The sequence below is a fragment of the Euphorbia lathyris genome, chromosome 7 (assembly GCF_963576675.1).
Source record: "Euphorbia lathyris chromosome 7, ddEupLath1.1, whole genome shotgun sequence".
Lineage (NCBI taxonomy): Eukaryota > Viridiplantae > Streptophyta > Magnoliopsida > Malpighiales > Euphorbiaceae > Euphorbia > Euphorbia lathyris.
This window is the reverse complement of record NC_088916.1, coordinates 75,452,026-75,473,847: the sequence shown is the minus strand read 5'-3', so window position 1 is coordinate 75,473,847 and position 21,822 is coordinate 75,452,026. Positions and strand designations below refer to the sequence as shown.

Sequence of the window (21,822 nt, the reverse complement as noted above, 5' to 3'; positions counted from 1 at the left end):
AATTTTATACAAATTAATATCAAAGAATAAAAAGCCATTTATAAATTATATTTAGTGGGAGAGTTAAGATCTTAAATTATTTAAATCTCAATTATTATAACATGATCTTAAATCTAAGACACGTTTTTTCATTAAAAAAGAAAATTATTAAAATCTAAGACACATTTAGTGCGGGAAATTATTCCCTAATTATTTAGAAAAATAAAAAAAATTGTAAGAAATTATCGGCGCCAAGTCAAGCGGCTAACTATAAGCCAAAAACCTTACATTTCGGCACATCACATATTCACATTCACCGTACCAAGTCAAGCCGCTAACTATATGCCAATAATTTAGTACTATCATATATATATTTGGTAAATAATTTATTATTCTGTCTTTTCAAGTCTTATAAAAAGATAATTTTAGTTAAAAAAAAGATAATTTTTAATTATAAAAAAAGATAACCTTTTAATTCATAGAAAAAATTAGTACATTTTTTAATATGAGTAATTAAAAAAAAATAACAATATATAAGTATATTTGAGAAGTTTGAATCTACATCTTCAATATCATAGATTGTGATACAGTAATTATAGACATTGCTTGAAACTATTTTTCAGAACAACGGTGACCGAGAAATACTATCAATCTAGAATCGATTTCATTGTCTTTTTTTTTAGGAATGATGAGTCAAATTTATATGATGATAGATAAAACTTTCATGTTTTTTCATGAAAAAAAACATGTTAACACTTATATAAGAAAACATACCACAACTACTCATATAGAGAAATAATGAAAAAAAACTACAAATAAAAAAAAATCTACTATAGTTGATCAATTAATTTTTTTATTTAATTAATATGTAGTGGTAGTTGTCGTGCATCGGCTTTGACAAGTGACTTAAAATTTTTTTAACAAACGTATTTGCTAAAATTTGATTTTTTCTCTTTTAACTTTTTAATGAAATTTTTTCGAGGACCAATATTATCATTATTCAGCATTGTTTATCAACCATAACTTTTATCTTATAGCATAAAATATATAGTCGATTCCAACTCTACAATTCAATTGATCGTCTGATCTTACCTCTTAATTTCAAAATTTGGCTTCACCACTACATGAAACAGAATCAAGACGTTATTATAATGTTTGAGTTTGACTTAGTAGATAATAAGTTGTTGATTGGAAATTAATACGCAATTTTTTTTATTGGATTAAGATTAATTTGTCAATTTGAAAATCAAATAAAATTACACGAATATTTAAAATTCTTATCATAATTTCTTATGTTTTACGTGTTAAGTTAATTAATAAATATAATAAAACTATAATTATTGTTTCGCATATCCCATATTTTTTATACATCATATTTAATATAGACAGTAAAATCATAATTAATTTGTAAATACATTACACAAAGATAATATAATATTAACGGATTTTTAGATAATCTTGATTAAGCTGTTAATCCAAAAGTGACATACAATATTTAAAATTACTATTTTATCTTTCTATTTTTTTTAAGAAATATCTCCGTATATTTTTAAATGTTACTATTAAAATTATATGTGATCCAAAATATAATACGAAATCGAAACTAACTCAATTAATCCAATTATAGTAAAGATTTTTTGAGTTAGGTTATGATTAACTGATTTGACACTAATACAACTGTAATCCAATAATTAATTATCGCTCTTAATTTTAATATTTCATTAATTAAGTTGTAATGATATTAAATTATTGTAATGTGATATTAAATAATTGGTAGTATGTTATAAGTGTATAATAATATCTTACATCCAAATATCTGCTGCACTGTTCAGTGTTCTCTGATTTATAATTTTCTTTTTAAATAAAATAAAATCTCCTGGAAACAGCATTACATAATTAACGTACAAAAACAGAAACTCGACTCCACAAAAAAATAAAACCCATCTTTTTCCACTTTTCCCTGTTAACAAGAAACTGTTCTTTTCTTTCTCATTTTCTCTTTTATTACTTTAATGGCCATTAACACTGCCGCCAAGGCAAAGGCCCACAATGCTAACGCCGGCAATAATGGCTGCAGCTCAAGCGACGGAAGCGGCGCCGACAGTAACTCTCCCAGTCCCCCGCCGTCTCCCCGTCAGTACCGCAGACAACTCTCTCAGTGCCGCCGCCGGTTACGCTCTAAAGTCCAGTCTCATTTTCGCAAGGAGAATCTGCTGACCTCCGGGATCTTTCTCCGGTGGAATAGTCGGTACTTGTTGCTCTTGGCGCTTTTGTATGTTTCTGGTTTGATTTTGTGCGTGCGGCCATTTTCGGCGTTGCTTCAGCCGAGTCTTCCTGGTGCTGTGTACCGGAGTCATGAGTTGTTTTTGAAGCTTTGGCCTGATATTTCAGCTGATAATTCTACTGCGATTGAGGTTTTGTTTCTTTTCTTCCTGTTTGGTTTTGGTATAATTTTTTCAGTTTGGTTGTTGAGAAAAAGTAGAGAAAGTAAAATAATGAGATCGAGGAGTAAAAGGAAAAAACAGTGAACTATTGAAACTCAGTCATATGAAGATGACAGATAATAATAATAAAAAAATCTTAGTGACGATCCAGTCAAATCGAACTCGATCAAATGATCCAGATTATACTACTCTCAGTCATTTTAATTTTGAACTCTATTACTTTTATTTTAAAAATAAAATAAAATTCAAATTATGTGTTTAGTTGCTGGATTTGTCGTACTCGATGTTAAGCGAACTAGGCCTACGAATTATTACCAGATTATGTTTGGATTACTCAATTTCATGAAAGACGTTTCAGTTTCTCTCCGGAATGCTCCATTGACGGTGCTGAATTAATTAATGGAGATCTTTAGGGGAACGTTTGCCTGGATGATTAAACGATTTTATTTATAGAGCTAGTTCGCGCATTAAAGTTTAATTGTCTAACCTGCATTTCTTGTTACAGTTATCCTCGGTATGGAAATACAAAAGGAAGTTGAAAGTGCAAAAACCTTGTCCGAATTCAACTGCTCGGCAATATTTTCCTGCGAATGGAGGTAGCTAAATATCTTGTAGGATGGTTTTTTTTTTTTTCTGTAATCTATTGGCCTAAATGTTTAAAGCTGTTATAACAATGATAGTTAATGTTTACCATTTCTTCACATCAGATGTAGTGTGTCTATTTAATTAATTAGCTAAGTTTAGGAACACAATGGACCACCATTTCAGGATATCTTTCATATTGAAGCTTATATTCTATCAATTACTTGCAGAGTCAGCTGCCCCTAATGGTTATTTGATCGTTGAGGCAAATGGTGGTCTTAACCAACAGCGCTCTGCGGTATGTATGTTATATCAATATCTTGTAGTTCTTGTCTATTTCCTCTCACAGATGACCATTAGGTGCCAGACATGGTAGTATTTGTTACAATTTTGGTGTCTGCTCCTAACTTGTTTTTGTTACTGATGTTTTTTTATTATGCTGTAGATCTGCAACGCAGTAGCTCTAGCAGGGCTTCTAAATGCAATACTAGTTATCCCATATTTTGAATTCAACGGTGTTTGGAGGGATCCAAGGTGAGATCAAGTTACTTACGACCTCATGCTTTTGTTTGAACATTTATTAATTACAAACCCAGCGACTTCAATTTTAGGGATCAAAAAAATAGTTAAGCCTTGCCCTTTTCATACTCCTATTCTTAATGATTTTCTTTCGAAATAAGTCCTTTTCTATCAAACAAGCTAATTACTTGAAAGCATCTGTTTTGCAGTGAGTTTGGAGACATATACGATCAAGATCATTTCATAGCGACCCTTGAGGGTTATGTAAAGGTAGTTAAAGAGCTACCTGATGAAGTAATGGAAAGATATGACCACAACTTCACTAGTATTCCAACCATACGAGTCCAAGCATGGGCTCCGGCTAATTATTACCTAGGAGCAGTTTATCCTGTCCTTCAAGAGCAAGGGTATGGATTGCAGCTCTTACTTCTCTCCTTTATTTTTGTTTAGGGCATAAAATCTATTTTGTCTCTCTTTGTGCTGAAAGAAATATTGCTTATGGTAACATATGAATTGTATTAGCAAACTGTGAATCGACATGCATAAATGATCAGGATTGATAATCCGCGTCTTGATACATCACTTCTAATCTGTTAATTAGTTTCTATAACTAATCTGTGTGACTAACATCTGTAGAAATAAACTCCCATCTATCTTCTAATTTGTGCTTTCTGAATGTAGGGTCATCCGTATTTCCCCTTTTGCCAATAGATTGGCAATGAGTGTCCCGCCCCACATTCAATTGCTGAGATGCTTAGCAAATTATAAAGCATTGAGGTTCTCTTCCTCTATATCAACATTGGGGAATAAACTGGTAAATCGAATGATTGAGAAGAGCTCAAGGACTGGGGGGAAATATGTTTCTGTCCATCTCCGTTTTGAGGAGGTGCTAATGATATATGTTCTCATCTTTTAAACAAATACCTTCATTCTTTTATGTTTTTGATTGTTGTGTGTCAAATTAAGATTACTGTATATCTCTTAAACTTTCAGGATATGGTGGCTTTCTCATGTTGTGTTTATGATGGAGGAGATGCTGAAAAGCTCAAAATGAATTCACTTAGAGAAATATCATGGAAGGGGAAATTCAAAAGAAAAGATCGTGTCATTTTACCTGGTTTCAATAGGATTGAAGGAAAATGCCCTCTAACCCCCTTGGAGGTATCTCATATGTCCACATCTTATTGCATTTTGAACTTCTGGCATTATGATTTAGCTTTCTAATCACCTGCCTAGGCCTATTTCTATCACTGAAGCAGTTGAACTATTGTGCTTAACTGCAGCCTCAGCTGAAACTTTGTTTTTAGTTTTTCCTTGTAGAATTTGAATTGATTTCAAGGATAGCTTGATGATATTGGCACCAATCATAGTCTTTTGAGGCTATGGGGTGAGCATAGAGAAATGTGATCTGGTCTCCAATTAAACAATTAGGATTATATTTTGATTCTGCAGATTATGGATTGGTATCAGGTCTTTTAATATTTGCCCCTGTTTCAAAATGCTATACTTTTGGTTGATGATTATTTCTTTCACACTTGTAATTGTAGCCTTTTCTGTGTGCTCATTATTGAAACTCAGTTCATTATGCTTTCTACATAGACAAACCGAAAGATGCTTTCTAATACTACGTCATAATATGCAATTAGTAGTTTTGATGCAATTCTGTGTTACCATGTCATGCGTGCTTCATGTGAATTAATATTTTGCAAGCAATCTTGCTAAATATATGGTTTGTTGTGATTCAATCTTCGACAACCTGCTTGTCTTATTTGGCAATTCACATTAAATAACTCTTTGAATTTAATAATGTCTTTACTGTCAGCATAGGTTGGGATGATGCTGAGAGGTATGGGATTTGATAACAACACAGCAATTTATTTAGCCGCAGGAAAAATTCATGATGCAGAAAGGCATTTAGCTCCTCTGTTGAAGATGTTTCCTCTTCTTTACTCCAAGGAGTCTCTTGCAACCCCAGATGAACTTGCTCCTTTTGAGGTAATTATGAATATTATTCTCTTGTAATGCATTTTTGATGGATCTCTAGACCTATTGGTTGCAAATTGACCATTGTTAAATGTTAACATTTGGATGCGACAACTGAAAACTACATCATGTATTATGCGGTGAGTTGTTTGATGGATAAATCCAGCTATGTCATCTTCCCCTTGTAAAGCCTTCAACTCGCATTCTTAACTTGTCCCTTCTCATAGGGTTTAAATTTCTGAACTCATTGATGAGGTAAGCAAGCCATTCAACTAAATGCCATAAACAACTGACCATGTCATTGAACTGACCTTGCATCTGCCAAATCAGTGGTGAAAATTATTGAATGAGTAGAGTTCAATGCTATTGATAATCTGAAAAGGGATTTTGCACGTTCCATGGGTTAATTATAATTTATATCAAACAAATTATTGGTGTTTTCTACAATTGAAACAATAGACCGGCTAGTTTGGCCAATATTGTTTATTTCTATGAGTTACCCAGCTATGATGAGTTTCTTATGCAAATGATTAACTTTCTGACTCCATTCAGGTTCTATTATCGTGCTCAAATACCTTTTCTTTTCCTCTCTTGGTAGGGCTATTCTTCAAGGTTGGCAGCTCTAGATTACACAGTATGCTTGTTTAGCGAGGTTTTTGTGACAACTCAGGGTGGCAACTTCCCTCATTTTCTGATGGGTCATCGGAGATTCCTTTTTGATGGGCATGCAAAGACCATTAAGCCGGATAAGCGCAAACTTGTTGTTCTCATGCAGGATATGCAAATGAGGTATCTCACCCATTCAAATATGTTTTTCTCTTTGTTATTTACTGGTACTAATATTTAGGTAGATTCTATGGTTACTTCGTTTTAGACAAAGTAAGCATTACTTTGTCTATTTTTACCATTGGATGATTCATATGAAATTAAATCCAATGGTGATAAAACACAAAACACAAAGAAAGTAACCATACAAAGCACCCTGATATTTAACAGGATATAAATATGCTTGTCTGATAGTATGTGGTTTTGGACTTGGACTCTAGTTCTACCTTTTCAAATTGATGTTGTTCAAAAACGAGGATTGGCTGGTGGGGTGTCTCATACAACCTGTTATTAGAAGTGTTATTGACTAGATATACTGAAAATTCTTTAGTGGCATGGCTTTGTGGTCAACATTATAATTGAACGCTAGCAGGGATTCCTTTTCCCCCTTCAAGTTAGAAATTATATGATAAAATGGTGCATGTTTAGGAGAGTTGATTACACCTATGGTCTTTCAACTATTAGAGTTGAAATATAAATGCCATAAATCTTAAATTTTTACCGAGAAACCCATCATCGTTTAATTTTGGTTTCACTCAGTCCTTTTCTCCGGAAACCACCAAACACATTTTCCATAGATGCCACATGGATGACATGTAATAAAAATCTTGCCATGTGGAAATTAAATTTTTTTCTTTCACGTGTCAAAATTTTGATGATATGCCATCCACATGGCATCTCTAGCAAATGTATTTGTTGGTTGTAAAAGAACCTTGGTTGAAACCCGGTGGTTTTCACATGGTCCCAAATAAATTTGGTCAGTTACCATTAGATCTATAAGGTGTGAATCTAAGCCTTATGATGCTTTTAATCTCCACCACATGATTTTAATAAGCTTAAATCTAACGGTGACTGACCAAATTCACTTGGTCAGTCACTGACCAGGTGAAAATTACTGGGTTGAAACCAAAGTTAAATGGCAATGGCTTTCTCGTTAAGTATTTAAGATTTATTGCATTTCTATTCCATTTCTGATAGTTGGAGGAACATGATGTAATTAACTCCGTTTTGGAAGTAGGCTTCAGGTCAACTTAAAATGTGGATCTTAGAATATTGGAGTAATAGGTCTATACGCTGAGAAATTTTGTCACTCATTGATGATGCAAACATGTGTTGTAACAACGGTAACATTTCAAATGAAGAAACAAAAGCCCAGAAACAAACATTCAATCATCAAAGCCCAAATCATAATGCAAAACTGAAGCCCACAAACCAAAACTCAGCGTTTCAATTACAAGCCAAATCATCAACTAACAGAATTGCAGAGCAGCACAAAGAGAAATCAAGCTTTTCTCATTTTGTGTTTACAAAATTATCATGTTGCACAGAGACTTCAATTTTAAAGAATTTCACGTTTCAAAAATTGGAACTCCCGGAAACTTGTAAGAAATGTTTCGGATCATGTTTCTACAATTTAAGAAAATTGGAAACTATTCCCTCTGTTCCACAATTTTCTAGAGAATTTTTTTTGTTCCACAATACATGACATTTTGCTTCAATCTATGCAATAATTAACTTTTACCAAATATACCCCTATTTAAGTTGACTTTTTGCTTTGGGAATAGATAAAGTTACTAGTGGATGCAATTAATAAAAGGGTAACAAAGTCGTTTACTTAAAATTAATTGCATTTCTTAATTAGTGTGCATTAACCTTAAAAGACATGTATTGTGGAACAGAGGGAGTAGTTTCTTAGAATATGGAAACTTGTTTCCTAGCATGTAATATGTTTTCAAAAGTAGATGAACGTGAATCACATGTTTGGTACTAATATACTCTAGATAATCTTCTACAAGCTTGCAAAATGAAAAGTCTCTTATTTATTTCCCGCTATTATTAACTAGTATCCGTATGTAATTTTAATATATGAAAAATTTAAACATATGCCCTAATAATTTTAAAAGTTTATAAATATTCTCTTGTATTTTTATTATTTATAAGTTTCCCCCTCAATTTCATAGTTTCCATGTAATATAGATGCGATCTTATTATTTGCAGTTGGAAAGCCTTCAAGGCTCAAATGGAAATAATGCTTACAGACAGTGATCGCAAGGGATTACTTGTACCCAGAGTGAAAAAAATAAACAGAAAAACTTCGATTTATACATACCCTTTACCAGAATGTGGTTGTCTCCAATCACACAACACTTCTCTCAAATTAACCCATACCACAAACACGTTAGTTTCCCAGCTGGACGACCTTCGATAACCAACCAAAAGGTTCTGTCATTTTTTATTTTTTCTACTGTATAGTTTGGGTTTACTCTTTTCACTGGCTAGAATGGTGCTTGCAAAAGCAGATAGATGAGCTTTCCTTGAGAATCAGGAATTCCAATTTTGATAACATGGGAATTCATCTGATGTTATCATTTCTTTCTGGAAAAAGCAGCATTCAAGCATTGGTAAGGATAAGTTGTAATTTGTATTGTATCTAGTTTTTGAGTGTTGATCGGCTGCGATAGGCTATTGTTGTTTTGGGGTGGGCTGCATTTGAGTTTTTGCAGTATTTCAGGCACTGATCATCCACTACAGGCTTTGATTTTTTTTTTCTTTGTTTGTTTTAATGCAGATGTCGCAAGTGTAATTATAATCAGGTTCTAAAGCATTCATTATTTTTTCTTGTGTTATTAATAACGAAGTATAAGTGTTTTTTTTGGTCCCGCATAGAAAATTATAAGCTAGTATATGGATAATTGAGATGGTTCTTATTTGTGTCAGGCTGAATTGTTAGATTGAAATTTTATTTCCGTGTACTGAACAACATATTAAAATCTCTACGATTAATTATGAATTTAGAATTGAAATTTAAACTAGAATATGTGTGACTATCCTCAAAAGAGGAGAGCCCTCTAAAAACAGGCTTATGCTGCTATTTGCAGCCAGTGCACCACGTGGTATTCTTTAGTAAAAGGCCAAAGAATAGTTAGCTTTGTGCTCACAGTGTGGCTGTGTACTTAACTTAGTTGTTCGTTTGTAGGGTTGTTGTAATCGATCTGAGCTTTAACCTGCTCAGGTTTGTTTCGTTAGAAAATTATTTTATAACAATAATTCCACTCTAGTCACATAATGGATAAATTACATACACATCTTTGTATTTTAAAGTTACTAATATTGTGGTTTTTAAACTATCTTAACATAAATATCCTTGAACTTTGACTGTGATTCAAAGTATTGTGGTTTGTCGTGGTTTAAGAGTTTACTAACATTTCACCCATTTGCAAAAATGGACTTCTTTACTAAGTTCTTCAGTAAACAAGAATTTTTTTAGCCATTTTATCATTTTTTGTTCTAGTTTAAACTATTTTAAAATGTTGGGAGGGATAGAAATGAGACAAAAAAAAAAAATTGGAGTTGTGTTCTCAATGTTTACCACGTACGTATATTTGGACAATTAGTAAAAAAAAAAATTGTGCAAATGAAAGAAACTTATGGACCCGTGTTCCAAAAGTTTTTACATCTTTAAAAATTTATAGCATACCCATAAATTTCGCATGATGGTTTTGTGTGGGAGCATTTGTTTGAAGAGCAACAACGGATCTCGGTGCAAATGGACACTGTTAAGAATTAGATTAGTTATTGATTATAACAAGTTTGGTATGTAATAAGAGAAAATTTGATATGTAATCATAAATACAACAGATTTACATGGTTAGATTATTTTTTTTATTACATTCATATGTGAGGAAGATCAGATAATTCATTAATAATTGATAAATTGGTACAACAATAAAAATCTTATACTTTACCTAAATCCTTAACTTTCAAATTATATGAGACGTGATAACTCTTAAAATCCAAACATATAAGAGTATAAACTCCAAAAGTCTTAATTGCAAATAAATAAGTAAATAGCCTTTAAATAAGCAAAAAATACTTCTTTGGGCTTAAAAGTATACTCATTTATTCTTCTTCTAGGATTCACTTAAAATAAGTTTTCAATTCAATTCTAATTAGGAAAATCAAAGGAAATACAACAACAACAAAGCTTTAGTCCCGAAATGATTCGGGATCGGTTAACATGAACCATCATATAAAACCGTGAAATCAAGTCGTGTCAGCGACACAAATTCTCTCCCTCCATTTTGTTCTATCCACTACCATATTTTCCCTAATCCTCAATAAACTCATATCACTCTCGATCACCCTCTTCCAAGTTTGCTTAGGTCTTCCCCTACCCCTCACCACTACATCCTTTGACACTCTTCAGTCCTCCTAACCGGCGCATCAAGCGCTCTTCGTCTTACATGGCCAAACCACCTTAGTCGGTTTTCCCTCATTTTATTCTCAATAGATGTAACCCCTACTTTTGTCCTAATTTTTTCATTACTCACCTGATCCTTTCTCGTATGACCATACATCCATCTCAATATACACATCTCCGCCACCGACATCTTATGAATGTGACAGTGTTTCACTGCCCAACACTCCGTACCATATAACAATGCTGGTCTGATTGCCGTGCGGTAGAATTTTTCCTTCAATCTATTTGGCATGTCGGGGTCACAAAGGAAACCCGTAGCACTCTTCCACTCCGGCCACCCAGATTTAATCCTATGAGCAACATCTCCATCTACTTCTCCATCCGTTTGGATAATAGATCCTAAATACCGGAAGCAATCCGATGCCTGAACAACTCTCTCATCTAAGGTGATTGTCTATGTCTCCCTACTCCTATCGCCGCTAAACTTACACTCCAAATATCAAAGGAAATAGAATCCTAAATTGTACTCCCTCTGTTTCATTATAATTCACGTTTTGAATAGAGTTTCGTTTCAATTTATTTGACGTTTTACACTTCTTAGTAAGCATTAAATGTGTTATTTTCCAACTTTGTTCTTGTATGATAAAATGAAAGAAATTTGTAGAGAAATTTTAAGTATCCATTACAACAAGGTATAATATGATAATAACTACTTCTTACACTAATTAATATATTTTTTAATATTCTTGTAGAAACCTTAATCATCGTCAATTAAAATAAAACAGTGATTGTATTTTAACAAAAGCATGCTATGATAAGTAGAAGGAAAAGAAAAATTAGAGATATTTATTTTCATATTATGTCTTGGAGGGCATTATAGGTGTGTAAATGGTCCGAGTGGTTCATGAGCGGATTGGTATTCGGCTTGATAAAAGCCTAATCATGTTTGACTTGATTTATAAATGAACTAAGCTTGAGACGGTGAAACTCAGCTTGAAAAACTTGTGAGCAAACTCGATTATAATATTTATAAATATGTTTGTGGACAAACTTGGTTCGGTTAATTTTTTAATAATAGTATTTCTATGTAGTAAAAAAATGTAAAACTATGTAATTTTATGTAAACTTTAATTATATAGGATTCAAAACTATGTCAAACGAACATAGTTAGTCGTTCACGAACAAATTCATGAACATAATTAATGAACGACTCGTGAGTAAAACTCGTGAACAATCTAATCACGAGCAGCTCACGGATACTCGGTTCGGTTCGATTACATTAGTAATTATTTGCACATGGACCAGTCTTGTATCCTTGAGGGAATTCCCTAGTTTTGCAAGCATTCCATGCAGAGATTCATTTATTGCTTCTTACACGAAGTTAAAGAGATGGTCCAGTCCGACCAGACCTTAATTAAAAGAGACAAGAGCTTCAGCCCCACCATTCCCTTTTGCCACTCCTCATGCACTACCTTTAATTAAACTTCTATTCCTTGCTTGCACCTACCACCAACTTTCTTCAGTACATATTTTATTGAATAAAATATTTATTATTCCCGGGTCTATTTGTTTTACCTACTGTTTATTGGTGTTGTTTGCTGTTACGGTTTGCTATTTATTGTTGCTGCTTGCTGTTAGAAAATACTGCTTTTCCAAAAACAGAGATTCTCTGCTTTTGTAAAAGGCTGATTTTCAGGTGTAAAAAACAAACATGAGGTCATTAACCAAACACTTAATGTTGTTTTTCAAGTGTAAAAGGTAAACAGGAATGTCGGTAACCAAACACCTAAAGCTCTCCATTTCGAACTGAAAAGGCAAACATGAGCACGAAAAGGAGCATCCAAACACCCCATATAGTGTGAAGTCTTTTATTTTAATAATATATTATTTAATCTTTAATTTTTATTAAATTCAACAGTTTAGTCCTTCAAATATCAAAATTATTAAACAGTTAACAACACTGTTGAATAAAATAAAAGTCAATGACTAAACAATCTATTGTTAAAATACGAGAATTTAATCCAAAGTTTGAAGTCTGTTTTACAAAGATCACCGTAAGGATAACGATCAGGTAACGTGGCATCAGGGTGGAAGTCCTTAGCGCATTGGCAGCGCCAAGATTTAAGATTAGGAAGAGGGACTAGTTTTAGTCTGGATTGAGGCTGGTGAGAGATGGGTGGACAAAAGAAATGGTTTAGATTTCAAAGAGATGGAAAGGGTCGAAGAGAAGAGGGGACTAATGTCAGCAGAAGCAACACCCTACTCAGGGACAAAAAAAAAAGTGTCATGTCGGATAAAAATGTGATTTTTTAAATTTTCTACGGTTTAGAATGTGTCACTCGATACACACATAATTGACACATCAACATTAAAAGTCAAACATATTTTTAAAATTATTTATCCTATTTTTTAGGTTAAATTATATCGATCTTCTGAATTTTGAAATTTGTTTTACGAATAACATTGTAAGGATCTAATAATGTGGCATTGAGGTGAAGGTCCTGTAAGTCCAGATTTAAGATTCGGAGGGAGGCTAATTTTAGTCTGCAGTGGGGCGGCGAGAGATGTGTGGACTTTATCGCCGGCGACGTGGTGAACGGTGAAAGGAGGAGGATTGAAAATAAAGAAAAAGAAAAGAAAGGGTCCAGATTTCACAAGAGATGGAGAAGGTCGGAGAGACATGTTAATTTCGACAGAGGCAGCACTCTACTTAGGGTTTCGTCACTACCTGAGCAAGACGTAGCTTTAAAAAATAACGATGAGGGGTTGGAATAAACTGAATTTCACATCGAAAATGAAAAAGAATTGATTTAGTATTAGTAAAGTTTGTTTCCAATACATATACGTAGATGTATTTTATACCAGTAAGACTAAATGAATGAGATTGTGTCAAAATAGACTACATGTACATGATATTTTGGATCATATTCTAATAATCATTGAACTTTATTTTCTTTCAATAAAATTATTGAACTTCACACTTTTATTCCATAATGTCATTTCAGCCAATTTGTACGTACAAAAACTTATCGAAATGTTGACGTGGTACAAAATATAGTTGACTATATACTAATTAAACATCATTCGGACAAAAATGTGATTTTTTAAAATTTTCGTATGGTTTTAGAATGTGCCATGTGGTACACATGTAATTGTCATTAAATCGTAAAAATCAAACATACTTTATATGATGCTTAATTGACATGTAGCTAACTCTGTTCAATATCATGTTAACGCTAATGAATTTTTGTATACAAAATGGTCGGAATAATTTTATTGAAATCAAATATGAAATTTAATGATTTTATCCTAAGGGTTTTTATTAGTTCAAAATCGAATAAAAAAGCGAATACCAACATTACCCAAATAATTAACGCATGATCAAATATATAAAACTGAAATATAACTGAACCAAATATTCCGATTCAGTTTTAAACCAAATAAACCAAATTTAAATAAAAAAACAAAAAAACAAATAAAAATCACTATATTTCTCTAATTAATTTATCTCAACAACAAAGAAAACTTAAAAAATACTTTCAAGACAACAATCCGGGTATTTCTAAATACTCCACCCCCCCTTGCCAGACCTCGAGAGCCTTTTGGGTGAGCCGTCTGTATTCACTTCCACCCAAGAGGATGGGGCTACATTAGATTTTTTTAATCTTAATAATAATAATAATTTATAAAATCAACTGTGTATATAATTATTTACGAATGATATATGATTAATTCAGCGTGTTTCAATTTTCTTTTTACTTTTTATTTTGTCAAACCAAACCAAACTGAACCGAACCTAATATAGAAATATACCTACAACTATAATTGATAAGTGTCAAAAAAGAAAACCAAACTTAAAAAGTGAACTAAATTAGTTCGGTTCGATAATGCAGCTTTAACCGAATAATGCACACTCTATTTTATCCAAAGAAAAGGAATTTCAATCAGTATTATAAAACAGATTCCAAACTTCTGTAAATTTCACTACATTTTTTTAACCTTTTTTATTTTTACCTTTTCTTTTTCCTCATGCTATGTAACATAGCTTTCTTATTCTATTATTTCATTCTCTAGTACTCTTTCTACATTATGAATTGTGCCTCTCAGTTATTCTTTTTTTGAAACAGTAATTTCTCCCTTTCTCCCTTTTCTATTGTCTGTACAACCAAAAAGCACTGCTGTAAAAAAGCTGCTACCAACATGACTTGGAAAATTCCTTGTGGACAAGGTTAAACTAATTTAACATTTTTTTAACCTTGCCCAACATAAACTGTGATTTTTAGTCTATTAAGTGAGATAATTAATCTTGTATAAATTAAGATACATAGATCTTTTTGTTCGAATTAGCCACGGTGCGATTTTGGTTGATTGATCTTTTAGGACAAGAAGCAACCTAACGCATATACAACTTGATGCAACATTTAATGATATGAATGGTTGTAATCCTATTTCCAAGAATCGGTAAAATGTTTGGATGAAATTGGAGTTTGAAATCGCAAAGATCACATAAACTTTAGGCTTTGTTTGATAAAGCACTTAATTACTTAAATTAAAATATTAAGTACTTATTTAATTTAAATACGTTTGATAACTTAAATTAGTCAATTAAGTTAAAAATCACTTATTTTGATAAGTCAAAATATTTAACTTAACATTTTAAATTAAACATTATCAATTTCTATAACACCAAATAAAAATCACACACCTAATAATGATCATATATACTAATATCAAAATATAAATTCTAAAAATTTAGTCACGGACGTGACAAATATTTCTATAAAAGTTACACTATTCAATACTTTCAGCACTTATAATATTTAACACTTAAAATTTAGTACTTATTTTTTCAGCACTTAATTTTCAGTTTTATCAAACAACACCTTATTTTCTTTCAATAAAACCACGGAGCGTAGAAAAGAGGCTTTGCTCTAGTTACCACTATCCTTAGGAAACTAAAAGAGGTACCAAAGTGAAGAGTGATTCCGCTTCATCCATTGCCATTCACACACGATAGTGCTGGCTGTGAAAGACTGGAGGCACTATTTGCTCGGGAAGTTGGTTCCACCTTCCAAGGTTTCAACACAAGAAGAATATCCAGAAGAAATAGACGCCATCAGAGGATCAACTTAACTTACTTACCGGACTTACCCGGACGAAAGACTTCTCAAACCTGATTCCGGAATGGCAGTAATCGACTTCTTTCTAGTAAAACAACTAGAAATCTTGTTCTAAGAAAGTAGAAAACAAGGCTAAATAAGCCACGAGTTCATAAGCGAAAGAAAGAAGGCCTAAGCAGGGAAGGAAAAGAGAAAGCTGTTCCTAAGAGGTAGGAAGGTCACCAATTCTTCTTCTATACTACATTTGACATGCCCTAGTTAGGTTCACACAAATGAGAGATAAGATAGGTTACTGAAATATCAACGTGATATATATATATATATATATATATATATATATATATATATATATATATATATATATATATATATATAGGAGAGATCAGGTGTGACACATTGTTTATGGTGTGACAAGCCTTATTGTGTGACAAAGACCAATTTTGTAATTAACCAAAAGGAGATGGCAAATTTGTAAATAAAATGAAAGGGAAAATTGTTTTATTTTTTTTCTTTAAAATGCATTTTCCCAACTTTTCCAACCTCATTTTTTAAAAAATTTTATACCGTTGGATTCGTCTTAATTAAACGGTCATTTTAAGATCCATGAAGCTCAAGTAAAAAAAATTCCGGTGAACGGAATCCGGGTGGGCGTTTTCCGGCAAGCAAAAACGTGTTCAGAAAATTCTCAAAATATTTCAGAAAATGTAAAACATTATTCTAAGAAACTTTAATTCTTGGGTTAAAGCGAGATTTCTTACGGTTTAGTCCCAATAAAAATGTTTCCTTAATTTTATCCATTTTACATGCTTCAACAATTTGTCGGGTAAAAACTGTAAGGAATCTCGCTTTGAGCCAAGAATTAAAGTTTCTTAAAATAATGTTTTATATGTTTTGGAATTTTTTGATAATTTTCTGAACACATTTTTTGTCCTACTTACGTTGTTCCAAATCAATGTACCATTTGTTCCAACATAATACTTATATTGTTCCAACAGAAAATTGTTTTATTTTTTTTCTTTAAAATACATTTTTCTGACATTTCTAACCTCGTTTTTTGAAAAATTTTATACTATTAGACTCGTCTAAATTAGACAGTCATTTTAAGATCCCTGAAGCTCAAGTAAAAAAAATTCCGTTGAACGGAATCCGAGTGGACGTTTTCTGGTAAGAAAAAAAGTGCCTAGAAAATTCTAAAAAAATTCTAAAAAATGTAAAACATTATTCTAAGAAACTTTAATTCTTGGGTCGAAGCTGGATTTCTTACGGTTTAGTCCGAATAAAACTTGTTCCTTAATTTTATCAATTTTACATGCTTCAACAATTTATTGGGTCAAAACTGTAAGGAATTTCGCTTTGAGCCAAGAATTAAAATTTCTTAAAATGTTTTCGAATTTTTTGATAATTTTCTGGGCACGTTTTTTGTCCTACTTACATTGTTCCAAATCAGTGTACCATTTGTTCCAACATAATACTTGTTGTTCCAATAGAAAAATGTTTTATTTCTTTTCTTTAAAATACATTTTTCCGACAATTCTAACCTTGTTTTTCGAAAATTTTTATACTATTAGACTCGTCTAAATTAGACGGTTATTTTAAGATCCCTGAAGGTCAAGTAAAAAAAATTCCGGTGAACGGAATCCGGGTGTACGTTTTTTTGCGAGAAATAAAGTGCCCAGAAAATTCTCAAAAAATTTCAGATAATGTAAAACATTATTCTAAGAAACTTTAATTCTTGGGTCGAAGCGGGATTTCTTACGGTTTAGTCCCAACAAATTGTTGAATCATGTAAAATTGATAAAATTAAGGAAAAAGTTTTATTGGGACTAAACCGTAAGAAATCCTGTTTCGACCCAAGAATTAAAGTTTCTTAGAATAATGTTTTACATTTTCTGGAAGTTTTTGGAAATTTTCTGGGCACTTTTTTTCTCACCGGAAAACGCCTACCCGGATTCCGTTCACCGGAAATTTTTTTACTTGAGCTTCAGGGATCTTAAAATGACCGTCTAATTTAGACGAGTCTAATAGTATAAAAATTTTCGAAAAACGATGTTAGAGATGTCGGGAAAATGTATTTTAAAGAAAAGAAATAAAACAATTTTCTCTATCATCTCTTTCATTTTATTTACCAATTTGCCACATTGCTCTTTTTAATTATCATTAAAACTACGTAGTTTTGTTATGTCACACAATAAGCTCATTGTCACAACTTAAGCCCTTGTCACGCTGGATCTCACTCCTATATATATATATATATATAAATTGGTTGACTATACCAACTAAGCATCATAGAAGATATGTCTCTACTTTTATAGCTCACATAATCACGTGACACATTCTAAACCACACACATAGAAAAAATTTATCGAACAATGACGCATAGAACATCTTGATCCTATATTAGTTTGCAATTGCAAAGTGTGACTGCGACATTACACTTTCAAATACATTTCATCTTGCAATTAACACTATTTCCAATTTTTGAAACTCAATTAATATTTTAATATAAAATATTTCTTATTAGTGATTTTTTAATAAATGTCCAAAAATATTAGATTAATTAGATTAATTGTTATTTAAAATAATAAAATTAAAAAAAAATAATAAATTATACAAAAATATTAATTATGAAAATTAATAAGAATTAAAAGAAACATACAATTTTGTTTATGAAAATAAATTACAAAAAATTTATTGAAATAAATTTCATGAATTAACATTTGCTTGATCAATGTTAAAATTTTACAAAAAGAATATTATATCATCATCACTTTCTTTTTTTTCCATAACGGTTCTTCCAAATCTCTTCAACTAAATGGGCTTGTAGTTGTTAATTCATTAGCGTATCAAAAATTTGCACATACTCCTTATAAGTAGTGCTCACATGCAATGGTGGAGCCAAAAATTTATATATGGGGCTAATTTTAGCCTTGTGGATTTATGGAGTTAGAGAAAATTTTCTGAAGCCCAACTCGTTAGAGTTGTCAAAAAAATTTTAGTCTCCAGTCTAAAATTTCATCATTCTGTTGTGTTGAATGCTTAAAAAATTAAAAGTGCTCAGCCTAAAAAAAACATATATATTTAACTTTTTATAGATCCAACATTTATTCCTTAAAAAATATACAACTTTTATCTTTTTATTTTTAATTATGATTTTCATAAAATAAAATTTAATTCAAAAATCAAGTTTTCTTTTAGTTTCATGACCTCTTGCATTAAAACATATCTTTTAACCAACTCAACAATCTTAAAATATTGTAATAATATTGTAAATATACTAACATAAACTACAATTAGAGGAGGGCTATTAAATACGAAACTGTACTATTCATGGTGGAGCCAGAGACAGGCTCCGTTTCTGCTCATTAGTATCTTAAATGATCAAATAAATTTAAATTTAAGCATTTAAGTAAAGGTATATCTATCAACTCTCAAGCTTGTGACACATTACATATTTAATTTATATTAAAAAGTAGGGAATCCAACCTTAAATCTAACACACAGAAATTCAAATTTTAGTACTTGTTGGTACGAAATCCTAATTGATTTCCAAATTTTTTTACAACAATCTTCATTCTATATACTATATTCAAAATAATTAAATGAGCCCATAATTTAGAGTTGAGAAATCAAGAAAAAGAAAACGAAATGATGAGGTAATGAGTACAAAACAAGAGTCAAATTAAATAAATAAATAAAATAAAAATTTAGTAAATCTAGAAAAAAAAAGGATGGGAAAATTGCAAACACAAATCAAGAACACTCATGCGCAGCCTTCAACAAAAAGAAGCCTATTCTATAGGCTACAACTCTACTCTCTGCAAACCTCTGCTCGTCCACCACTGCCTATCCTCGCACGGTAAGCTACCCCTATCACCTTATTTCTAGGATTCATGAACTGGGGGAGTTACGGGGCGGTACAATTCGGGGATTTGAAAATCTCCAGAATTGTATCTAATAAAGTCAATGGTACAATTTGATTCAGTCCTACAGAAAAAGTCAACGGTTCAATCCGGGTTTGGATTTTTCTTTTTTTGAATATTCGGTCCGGTTCTAGAATCTCCAACATATTTACTCAATAATATTAGGAATTTGACAATCTCCAAAATTGTACTTAATTAAATCAACGGTACAATTTGATTCGGTCCTATAGAAAAAGTCAACGGTTCAATCTAATTCTGGATTTTTTTTTCGGGTATTCCATCGGGTTCAAGAATCTCTGAAATCCACGCTCAACCCTAGTTTGTAGACATGTGTGATTTGGGAATGTTAAATTCATAATTTTTTCTTGAGTGGTTTTATATATGAAAAAAAAAATAAAGCTGCTTACATAATTTTTTTTAAAAAAATTTGACGTTTTTCCGACAACCAATAAACGCTAGTAATTAAATTAGAGAAAATTACAAAATTAACTCTTGTGGTTTAACAGTTTGTAAAAACAGTCATTATGATTTAAAAGTTTACAAACACGGATATGTACTTTTGTGATTTACAGTTAAAAGGTTATGTGAGTCAATTTTTTTAATTAAACAATACTTGTGGAAACAACGAATATCCTCAAAGTTGAATGTGCGACAGAAACGGCGGATGTAAGAGAAAAGCTTTAAAAAAAAAAAAAACTAAAGAAACCAACAAACACTCAAACAAGGAATAATTGGTACTAACTAGGGAATCTTCTGATTATCTTGCCTATTTTACTGGACATCATATCGTCCATAACTTCACTTAGAGAGAAAAAGTGTCTCGGACAGATTGAAGTTATTGTTTGCTCAACTATACAATTTGTCTTCTCTAATATTAGAATCTTATACTCTGATTTTGGTCGTTTTACTTTTTTCTAAGACTCGTGCAATACAACTTCTGCATTTAACTTATTTTTTGCGGCCGCGTGATCAATTGATTACATTTTACGCAGGTTTAGGGGACTAATTGAACATCTTATACTCCGGACCGGATCGTTACACGTGACACATTCTAAAATATTAAAAAAGACCTTACCAAGTTAATATTTCTATGAGTCTTTATAATACAAATTGATGGAAACCACTTTATAATACAAACTTTAGTTAATCTCTATGCAAAATCCTAGTTGATTTCCATTTTTTAAAATCTTAATTTCTATTTATGTTAACTTTTGAGAACAATTAATAAGGAGAAGTTAAATAAGCCCATACTTGGATGCTTAACCTTTTGAGTAGAGAAATTAAAAAAGAAAACGAAATGATGAGGTAATGAGTACAAAAGTATTTAGTAAATCTAGGGAAAATTGCAACAGAAACCAAGAACAGCCATGCGTACATGCACTCACTTTTTCTCTCGGCTCCTCCACTGCCCATCCTCGCACGGCAACCTCGCCTAGCACCACGGCAATTCTTTGCTTTTGTGGGAAGTCAAGTAAGAGGGAAAAATATAAAACTACATCTATTATTTTCAGTGTTAAAGAAAATGACCGCATATCCACCCGGACGCTTGAAAGTAAAATCCGTTTAGATTTTCCTTGATTAGACCTTTTGGGTGTTTTTGGTGTTCTGAGCGTTTTTGGTCGCTTGAGCCAAACGGTGATTAGAATAGAAAATGTTTATTATTATTATTAATTCGTTTTTTTTGTTTTATTATAATTCACTTTTGAATATTGATGAATGATTGTTGTAGCAAATGTTTGTTGAAATAAATTTTTTTTTGTCAAATTGAGGTTTAAGTATATAACGGATAAATGGAATTTAGAATAACTTGAAATACGTTAATGTATTTTATGTCATGAAATCTTTTTAACGATATATTACAAGCTCAAAACGGACAATTGATGGATGCGAAATTGATACTCAAAGTGAACCACTTGAAATAGTTTTGAGAAGGATAAAAGAAATTAAGCTTCCACATTCCATATTGAAAAGAAGTGAGAGTTTCCACTAGTTTATAAATAAATGGTTTTTACAAGCTTTTAATAAATTATTAGAGAGCATGTTCTCACACACGCATTAGGGGTGCAATTGAAGCACCATTGGGTTATGGTTGCACCAAGATGTGAATGCCGCTTCGAAATGGGGCCTTTGGGTCGACCTACTTTTGCTTCGACCATTCATTTTTTATCATGTAAATACTTGAGCTGAGTTTTGTTTAATAAGTTGAAATTATTTTGCTCTTATTTTGTTCAAATTGTTCTATTCTGTCG

General features: G+C 31.8%; 1 protein-coding gene and 1 non-coding gene across 3 annotated transcripts; one reads left to right on the top strand and one right to left on the bottom strand.

Annotated features, from left to right (window-relative positions):
* Positions 1-1,864: 1,864 nt before the first annotated feature.
* On the top strand, positions 1,865-9,148 carry LOC136200598 (O-fucosyltransferase 10-like). 2 transcript variants are annotated; one of them, XR_010673396.1, is made up of 11 exons: positions 1,865-2,393; positions 2,929-3,019; positions 3,236-3,303; positions 3,451-3,539; positions 3,734-3,931; positions 4,206-4,410; positions 4,518-4,685; positions 5,352-5,519; positions 6,106-6,296; positions 8,331-8,734; positions 8,902-9,148. XR_010673396.1 is itself a non-coding variant. In XM_065990976.1 (10 exons), the coding sequence occupies exons 1-10, from the start codon at positions 1,992-1,994 to the stop codon at positions 8,539-8,541; spliced, it is 1,791 nt and encodes a 596-aa protein (XP_065847048.1). In that variant the 5' UTR covers positions 1,865-1,991; the 3' UTR covers positions 8,542-9,148. The 2 variants fall into 2 exon arrangements, 1 of the variants encoding a protein (XP_065847048.1); XM_065990976.1 differs by having other exon boundaries at positions 8,331-9,148.
* An 11-nt stretch (positions 9,149-9,159) lies between these two features.
* LOC136201608 (U5 spliceosomal RNA) lies at positions 9,160-9,280 on the bottom strand. The gene has a single exon (XR_010673955.1). It is a non-coding gene; the product is annotated as a U5 spliceosomal RNA (small nuclear RNA).
* Positions 9,281-21,822: the final 12,542 nt, after the last annotated feature.

What these genes read in the sequence shown, in the direction of transcription:
- LOC136200598 (XM_065990976.1), top strand. Translation starts at nt 1,992, where the DNA reads ATGGCCATTAACACTGCCGCCAAGGCAAAGGCCCACAATGCTAACGCC. An exon ending in ATATTTTCCTGCGAATGGAG is followed by an intron (nt 3,020 to 3,235) that starts GTAGCTAAATAT and finishes AATTACTTGCAG; the next exon opens with AGTCAGCTGCCCCTAATGGT. An exon ending in ATGCAGGATATGCAAATGAG is followed by an intron (nt 6,297 to 8,330) that starts GTATCTCACCCA and finishes TATTATTTGCAG; the next exon opens with TTGGAAAGCCTTCAAGGCTC.